Here is a 9,305-nt window from a genome sequence, read left to right as displayed (position 1 = left end):
ATATGTTATTGAAGAGGAAAATCGAAGAACTCGACGTAAAAACCTCTCTGCAGCCCTTTAAGCCAAAAATGATTCACTAAAAATAAGTTGAAGTACAAGGATATCAAGGAGATCATCCAAGCCTAATCTACCCATTGTACTTGTGCTCTCCAAGCTCTAGCTGTTAACAGACTAAATCGAGTCATGTCTTCACTAGCTTACTAGGTCCGATGATACTGCCCAATTGCATCCCCATGCCTTACCGGCTAAATATGTGGTCAAGCTCCAATGCTTCCCAATGGACCAAAACACCCTCAACACTCAGAATGTGTGTGGATTGTGTTTGGTTAAATCTCCTCTCAAAGTATGGCAATAAGGGAGGGAAGAGAGATGGAGAAACTAAGGTGTTTGGCTCTCACAATGAAAGGCATAATTCTTACACTTTCAAGGGATTTCTTTAGGGTTTTCTATATGATTCTCACTTTACAATTTTGTGGGAAATGAGAGTATATATAGTATAAGAATAAAGGAGGAAAGATGCTACAAGTGCTAGAACATTAGCTAGCAGTGCAACTCGCAATTCACTTATGGGTTGGTCTACTTGCGAGGTAGCACAGTTGTAACTAACTTTTGAAATTCCTCACATACTCCTTACAAGTCAACTTGTGGGTTGTAGTCCCGAGCTACTCGCAAGTCAATCTTGAGTTCTACTAATTAAGCAAATCTTCATAGACTCTAGACTAAACCCATGTACATTAAAAGCTACAAAATACAAATAAATCATTGCACACGTTACAATCAAATTGACACATAATAAAGCCAACAAAATTATCATGAAAAAAATCACAACTTAACATAGCGTAATGGAAAAATGCTATATTGCCATGTTACTACTAGAAATCGTCACTTGATTAGACAAGATTCAAAAGAGGCCAATCTCCAAATAACTTTTAGTCATAAACAAATAAACTGCATTGTAGTTGGGACCTTAATTTTCTCTTTTTCGTTAACTGGATGGATAATAGAAAAATTACACTGTAATGGTGTTACCACAGCAACGCCTTAAGGTTACACAGCCCATAACATCCTGATTCAGTAATAACAAAATACAAGAAGGGTGATCAAATAGTTAGGACTTAGGACCTTAGTTTTCCTTCAAACCGTTTTGTAGAAATCTCCTCTAACCTATTATGTGGTGATTCATAAAACTATCAATGCATATAAAATTATAAGACTCATGATATTTTTTAAACAAGTTACACGACTCATTAAATAAATCATGTGACTAAAAATACATAATGGTTGTTTGAATAGTTATGTAATAGGTTGGAGGAATTTTCCTCCAAATTAGCTTGGAGTTAAAATCTGTCCTAACTACGATGGATTTATATATGAACATCTATAACAAGTATAGTTTTCTTTTTGAAAAATGTACATTAATTATAAATATATAATAACTACATTATTTTTTCCCCCCAAAGACGAGTTTTATTACAATAAAAACGTCTAGAAAAACTTGATTATTGTCCGAAGTATTTGTACCTTTACATTAAAACCAATGTGCCACAGCCACAACTTATGTCCCTCGTAAATATGGAACAGAAGCTACGTGACCTAATTTTTGTTTGAATAGTTGTAATACAAGTAGGATAATTTTCCGTCAATTTTCGAGGTGAGCTGATTTGCAATGAATCCGCTGTAACGATCTTCATAAGCTGACATGCAAATATCAATGACCTTCTTTGACATGTGGTCTTCTTGATAAAATGGCTGTCCAATTAATTCATCAATAGGCATCCACTGAAGAAGCAGAACACTTTGCACAATCAATATAGAGAGCTAGAGATGATAAATAAAAAATAAATTACAGTGCAAAGGAATATTATGCTAATTTTTCCAAATAGCATGATTTTAGAAAAAAAAGTACCTAGTCAAACTTATTTAGTTATGTAGCATTTTTTTTTTAAAACTTAAGTTTGTCAAACTTGAGTTTCAAGTGAAATTTGAGTTTACCAAACTCGAGTTCCATGCATTATGTTTGATTAAATTAATATAATATTTGGAACTCGAGTTTGGTAAACATAATGCTTGGAACTCGAGTTCCAAAAAAAGTGCTACATAACTAAATAAGTTTGGCCAGTTGTTTTTTATCTAATTTTTTCCTAAAATTTTGCTATTGGCAAAATAGGCCAATATATATGACTCTCTTGGTCCCAAATTACTCTCTTGGTCCCAAATTACTGATCCAAACTATCCAGCCTATTTTGTGATGTCTTGGAATATGATTCTCTTCCAAAAGTAAATGCACACAACTTTCTTCACTTATATTTTATTTTGTTTAAAATGTTAATATCTTTTCTTTATAAGTTTTATTTGAGATTTTGATATATAAAGGATAGTAGTTTTTGAAATTTTATATAACTAATTTTTTTCTTCATAAATTGAATTTCCAAACATGACCAACAATGTGTGATGAAATAAATATGAAGTTACAATTTGACTGTACTTTTTTAATACCTTGGCAGCTTGAATTTCCTTCTCATCGATTGTGATTTCAAAGGACAATGGCTTAAGCATGCACACGAAGAGCAAATCTGAATTCTCAAAAGCCACAAGGTGGGCATGTCTTTGAAGTTGCAACCAAAAAAAAAAAAAAATGTAGAATTATAAGAAACGTCAATATATATGTTTATCTTATAGTGGCAGAAGACATTTTCTAACTGAAGGCAATAGTAGCAGAATAAAACTTCACCTGAAAGCAACCAGTTCCAGGAAAATTGTGTCAACCTGTGAAGAGAAAGGGTGCATTAGAACTTAAAAGTAATTAACAAGAAACAATGTTCATAGCTATAATATTCAGAGAAAGATTCTTACCCCAGTTTCTTCTTTCACTTCTCTGATAGCTCCAGTGAATACGTCTTCAGACTGAAATGAGCCAAAAGAAGCACTCATTATTATTTGCACTTAAAAGGAAACATTTCATCGACAAAGGAAATTAGTGTGGAACTTGCTTAATAACATAATTCAAAGTGCGGAAAATATTTCACCTTGTTAATATAACCAGTAGGCAACTTCCACAAGCCTGAGCAACTACAAGGACATTTTTCTTTCACCACAAGGACCTAAATATAGTTAAAACAATAAGGAAAAAAAAGGTGTAGAATTAACCATTCCCAATCTAAAAATAGAATAATATAAATAGGTACCTCTCTTTTGTCGTTGAGCACAAATCCTCCAACGCCAATTTGATGTGAAGGGCTAGCAGGAAGCATGGAGGGCTCATTAGGAATCCAATATGTTAACATAACATATCCTGATTCAGCATGATGGTAATTGAAACCTTCCTTTAAAACAAGAAACAAAGAAGTCACACATAACAATTAGTTTGCAACTAATCTAATACTGAATGATTCAATGATAATTTACATAACAAAGAAGTCAGATGTGGTATTGTTAATGACAAAAGAGAGCTCTTGCATGACTCCACAATGGAATACCATAGCATTACCTGTATAGCAATTGGAACAAGATCAGCCTGATCTAGTACTATTTTGAGCCATACTCCTTTTTTCTCCTGCATTGCACATTTAATTAGGCATCAAGTAAAGCTTGTAGGTGAAAGTAACAACAGGAACAATAAGTTTTGGCAGGTCTCTGATTTGTTAAAGTTGCAACTTGATTGTAAATCATCCCTGGTTTTATCTAATACAAACAAAGAATTCCAAGATTATCTGGGCAATACCTCCTTCATGGGAAGCATTGCTAGGGGGACTATCCCAAAGCGATGTAATAATATATGACTTAAAAGAACAAGTACCAGTTCATGTTGAAACTTCACAAACATGAAATTGATTATACTGAAAAGGGAAATATAAATACAAAACAGGACGATTACAATTTTCTGAATGACATGCTAATCTTCTGAGGAAAAATTTTGGCAAATCTGTAAATTTGAGTATGTGATAGTAGGATATGCTTATGAATGAGTTGGCATTCTAGTATCTGCCTTGATTGACGTTTGTCATGCGTCATTAAGTTAACTAGAATCCCACCTTCAACTTCCAGTTTGACAGAGAAGCTCGAAGGGCCAATGCAAAAGCATTTGCACTTAAAGGTAAGCTTTCTGGATTAATAATGACACCATCATAGTCATCATCCCAAGCATCAAGAAATTCCACTCTCATGCTTGGTGATGATGTATTTGGAGATAAAACATGTATTCCCTTTTTCTTGTGCGCATCGCTGCTCCCATGAAGTGGCACGGTAGAGGACTTGAGTTGAGTACTTGAGGTAGTTGAGAGAATAGACTTCTGCAAGAAACCTAGACAATAAAATGAACATGTTATGACTTTGATTTGTCCTTTTGTAATAGAAAAAAAAAATGTTCACAACTCAGACAATTAGTAATGCTCACCCTTTGATAAACACTGGAAGCTGCGATCTTTAGCCCCAGAACTTCTAGGCTGCTCTATGAGACGCTGAATGCAAAAACCTGACCATTGACAGGCATCCATCACTGCTGCCATCATCACCATCCTTGCAAAGAATCATGATGACCTGACTTTCCATTATCTATATATAGCCCTTGCAGAGAAAAAGAAAAGAAAATATTCTTATTGGGAGAATATTATTGGGCAGGCAAGTAGGAGGGAAGAGATGTAAATTTAATTTTTGTAGTTAATAATCAACATTGTTGAATAATCTAGACCTCTTCCTAGTTCACATTATCCAAACAAAAATTTTAACCAGTATATCCTTGTCTTAACTGAAAACAATAATCAATCACCCTGATAAACTGGCAGCCACTACAACTTCCCTTAGTGCTACTTATCTATATTCAGTTGTTTGTCAGAAGGATGAGAATATTCTATATCCATTTCAACAATTAATGGACTCACTTTGCATCATATTGTGTGCTTAATCCGTTATTAACTTTCTGTTTCTGAGGCATACTGAACAATTTTCCCTCGAAAACAACATCATTTTGATACGGGGAGGTTTTATAACTTTTCACTAGTTGCACCATATACGGAACTGTTCCTATTCCCTTACCTTGAAGGATTATTCTCTTTTCCTTGTTTTATTTTTAGTATAATCGTTATCTTGATGCTTAAATAGCATTAGCAGCTTGTTGTATACATTACCAGGCCACGCAGATGTTGCGCTCACACAATTACGTTAGTCCCTATATATATGTCATTCTTTACCTTTAGTTTTGGGAATGAAAATTAGCTTAATTCGAACTTAGCCTAGATGGGAAGATTGGAAGGAATTTATAATATTCCTGAAAGAGAAATAGGAATGCATGTCAATATCCAAGCAGAATCAATTCAACAAGTATCGATGTCTCATTTTATATCACCATGAGCATCGTAAGAGGAACCACATAAAGTCCCAGTTGCTAACCTTTCTTCAATATTGAATGGCTAATATGGCATTAAGCTAAGTAAAGCAGTACAATATGCTTTATGTGAGGTCAGGTGCTAGTTTTATAAAACTAGAGATTCCACTTCTTCCATTTTTGTGTGTTGGTAGTCTGACGGAGAAACTAAGCCAAGATCGAGTACTGAAATATAGATGTAGAAATTTGTGATAAAGTGATAAAAAAGAGAGAAAAGACAAGACAATTAGGGTTATACATGGTTTGACCACACGACCTACATTCACATGACAAAAACTCAAAGGGTTACATTTTCTTCATTCACTAAGACAATGATATATTACCTTAGAATTCATTTTTATAATGGAAATTACTCATTTACATACAAAAATCAATCACAACTTGAATTTTGAATTGATTTCTTCAATTCCAAAATTTCCTCCAGCCATCAATTTCTTAGGGCCTGTTTGGTAAGAGTATTTAAATATAGTTTTTTGTTTTGCAATCCAAAAAATAATAGGTTCTGCACTTGAATATTATGTTTGGCTGATGTTCTCTAGATACAGTTTCCAAAAAATTGTATCCTATTTTCCTTATTCTAAATATGATTTTGAAAACGATTGAGAGGATGTTTTCAAATACAGAAAATGTTTTTAATGGCATAGTTGTAAATAAATTGAAAAAATAGATAAATAGCTTTTAAAATAATAAAATAAAATATTTAAAAAAAACGAATGCGAATGCAAATGCAAATTTAACACCACCGCGATGAAATAAATGAAATGAGCATAGTTGAAAATTTTTTTAGGATGCAAGACCGAATAATGAGACGTTTTGTGAACGGTGTAAGAATGGCACGTGCTTCTTCAAACCCCGCATTCACAAAGGACAAAGTGACAACAGCTGCTGCACAGACAGAAACAGTACAAACTACAAAGAGACCAACCAGGCATTTGTAATTGAAGTCTCCCACCAATCATGTACAGAGCCGCAGCCTCACGCCTCAGACTCAGGTCTCTCAAGGTATGCTCTTTCCCCACCCTCCCAAAATTCGCTGAGTTCAGGTTGAATTTTCAGAGACCAGGGTTTTGTTGTAAATTTTGCAAGAAAAGTTTAAAACTTTGTTTATCTAATAATCTAAAACATGATAATTTTAAATGTTGAAACTTTTAGTGCTTTTGGATGAAGCTTGTATAAGTTGCTGGTGAGATTTTAAAATATAAAAAGCTAGCGGTGAATATTTTTTTTTTTTTTTTGAATCAATGGAAAATAAGAAATCGAAGTATACTTAATAGAGCTTTGCTAATGGGTTCTAGGCAAATCACCTAAGTTTGGATTTTAATCCTAGAGGAGCCTGAGACTTTCTCTTTAATAGTGTGCTACAAAAATTTACAAGTTTTTTGAATAAAAATAAAATCTGTAAATAACTGAATATGGATGACTAGACTAGTTTTAAATAATAAATGTAAATAGTAGAGATATTACTAGCTGTTAGAGAGTAGAGACTGATCATAAAATCCTCTTGAGTGCTGTGCTGATCGAGCGAGCTATTTTTATCCAATAAATTACTCTGTTTAACGATCTAGGAATCCTCCTGTTTCTCAATCGTGGCTTGAGCTAGCCATTAATTAAATCTCAGTTTCTTCTTTCTTTTATTCACTTTTCTTTCTTCTATCGCTGAAGTAGGATCACTTACATATTACAACAACCTACATGTATTTACACAAATTAAATTGGTATTTTAAGCTAAAACAAACAAACAAACAAACCTGTGTCACTATATGATGCTACTGTGTTGATTTTGATTAAATTTGTTTGTATTTTCTTTTTGGTGGTAATTTAGCCGATGGAGTGGGGTTATTTATTTTCCCTCCTAATGTTTTTATTATATTTATGTATGGGCTGTCTGATAGAATGGAATTGTGCCATGCTCTGTACTGTGATTAAACCATGATTAGGGTCAAACGTGCAATGGGGCATTGGCCAGATTTGCAAGTTCTAGAGCGGTTGCCACGAATCCATCCTCTGCTTCAGGGGCTCTCTTTGGCTGGCTGACGGGGGGAGGATCAAAGTCTTTACCTCCTCTGGACTTCCCACTTGCAGGTGTCACACTCCCACCACCATTGCCAGATTACGTTGAACCAAGTAAAACCAAGATTACTACTCTCCCAAATGGTGTCAAGATCGCTTCTGAAACATCGGCAGTGAGTATGGGTGTAGGAGTTATTCTTTCTTATTGTTTCTTGATGTATTATGGATTCAAATTTTAATTATTTATCGGGATTGCTGTTGCTTATGTTGACCAGAATCCTACAGCTTCAATCGGGTTATATGTTGATTGTGGTTCAAACTATGAGACACCAGCATCAATTGGGGTCACAGACCTGCTACGGCGTATGGCCTTTAAGAGCACAAGAAACAGGAGCCACTTGCGTGTTGTGCGTGAAGTGGAGGCTATTGGTGGCAATGTGGAAGCCTCATCTTCTAAGGAGCAGATGAGTTACACCTTTAATGCTTTGAAGACTTATGTTCCTGAAATGGTAGAGCTTCTTATTGACAGTGTGAGGAATCCTGTTTTCCTGGATTGGGAGGTCAATGAAGAGGTAAATTTTTTTCATCAGGCTCTGCATCGGCTAGCATGTCTGTAATGTGCAAAATATATTAGAATTACTGAGTCCAATCTACATTCTGCAGCTTCAGAAGCTGAAAGCTGAGACTAGCGAAACTTCTAACAACCCTAAAAATTTGCTTTTGGATGCAATTTATTCTGCTGGATATTCTGGTGCTTTGGCGAATCCAATTTTAGCCTCAGAATCTGCATTCTATAGACTGAATAGTACTATTCTGGAGGAATTTGTTTCTGTAAGTCTAAAATTTATACAAATTTATTGGCCTAGTTATTGAATCATCTGTATTAAACTCAGGTTTTCTTTAACAATTTCAGGACAATTATACTGCTTCTCGGTTGGTACTTGCAGCTACTGGTGTTGAACATGATGAACTGTTATCTGTTGCAGAACCACTTTTGTCTGATCTACCTAGTGTCTCTCGTCCCGAGGAGCCAAAATCTGTTTATTCTGGAGGTGATTATCGTTGTCAAAGTAAATCTGGGGTGTGTATCATAAATGTTCCATTTAAGTTTTTCTCTCCTGTCTTTGTTGTCCATCTAGCGTTATGTTAACATTGATGTTCCCTTGCATAACCAGAGAACCCATTTTGCTCTTGCATTTGAACTCCCTGGTGGCTGGCATAAGGAGAAGGAGGCTGTAATTTTAACTGTGCTTGAGGTGTGGATTTTGAGTTTTTCTAGTAACTTTATGTGGTTAAAAACTGAAATATTCTCAGGAATGGACAATTAGCTCTAGCTCAAATGACACCTCCTCCCTTTGTAAGAATAAGGTTAAGGGTGAGGTTGTGGGTTCAAGACCCATCATGCGTGTGTGTAAGTCATGTGTAACTTACTTTTTTTTTTTTTTTTGGGAATATGTTATCTACTTGGTTCCTCAATATTTATTTTCAAGTGTTTTTTTTTCTCACGATCATTTTAATGGGTTGTGATAGTAAATCTAACTTTACTATAGGCACTAATGGGAGGTGGTGGATCCTTCTCAGCTGGTGGACCTGGAAAAGGGATGTATTCACACCTATGTAAGTTGTTCCTGAAATACATTACCTTTGACAGCTATAGCTTGAAACCTCATAATGCATTCAAAGTTATGGGTTCTAAGATTTTTAATAGATATATTTATAAATTTTCTTCTCCAAGGGTAGTACAAATACAATTAGCTGGGACCGCTCCTTATAAAGCAGAGGTCACTATTTTAAATCTCCCATTCCCCCCCTCCCCCCCTTGGGCCAAAGCTTACTTATCAAAAATAAAAATGATTTAGTTTTCTCTATTTTCTGAGTAATTTTCTGCATCTAGATTCTTGATGCATTTGTTTAT

The 9,305-nt window shown here is 34.8% G+C and overlaps 2 protein-coding genes across 2 annotated transcripts; one reads left to right on the top strand and one right to left on the bottom strand.

Moving 5' to 3' along the window:
* Positions 1–1,465: 1,465 nt before the first annotated feature.
* On the bottom strand, positions 1,466–4,508 carry LOC112032550 (nudix hydrolase 8). Its single transcript, XM_024065319.2, has 9 exons — positions 4,394–4,508; positions 4,032–4,300; positions 3,488–3,553; positions 3,186–3,323; positions 3,027–3,101; positions 2,854–2,904; positions 2,732–2,766; positions 2,497–2,605; positions 1,466–1,779 (listed from the first exon to the last, which is right to left on the bottom strand). Exons 1-9 carry the CDS (start codon positions 4,506–4,508, stop codon positions 1,594–1,596), a joined length of 1,044 nt encoding a protein of 347 aa, XP_023921087.1. The 3' UTR covers positions 1,466–1,593.
* Positions 4,509–6,110: 1,602 nt separating this feature from the next.
* LOC136070266 (mitochondrial-processing peptidase subunit alpha-like) lies at positions 6,111–9,249 on the top strand. Its single transcript, XM_065779976.1, has 7 exons — positions 6,111–6,382; positions 7,318–7,563; positions 7,666–7,962; positions 8,054–8,221; positions 8,304–8,471; positions 8,566–8,646; positions 8,941–9,249. Exons 1-7 carry the CDS (start codon positions 6,338–6,340, stop codon positions 9,247–9,249), a joined length of 1,314 nt encoding a protein of 437 aa, XP_065636048.1. The 5' UTR covers positions 6,111–6,337.
* The last annotated feature ends 56 nt before the right edge of the window (positions 9,250–9,305 follow it).

Source organism: Quercus suber, unplaced genomic scaffold, assembly GCF_002906115.3.
Source record: "Quercus suber isolate HL8 unplaced genomic scaffold, Cork oak 2.0 scaffold_222, whole genome shotgun sequence".
Classification (NCBI taxonomy): domain Eukaryota; kingdom Viridiplantae; phylum Streptophyta; class Magnoliopsida; order Fagales; family Fagaceae; genus Quercus; species Quercus suber.
The sequence above is the reverse complement of the archived record's forward strand: the minus strand, read 5'-3'. Positions and strand labels throughout refer to the sequence as shown.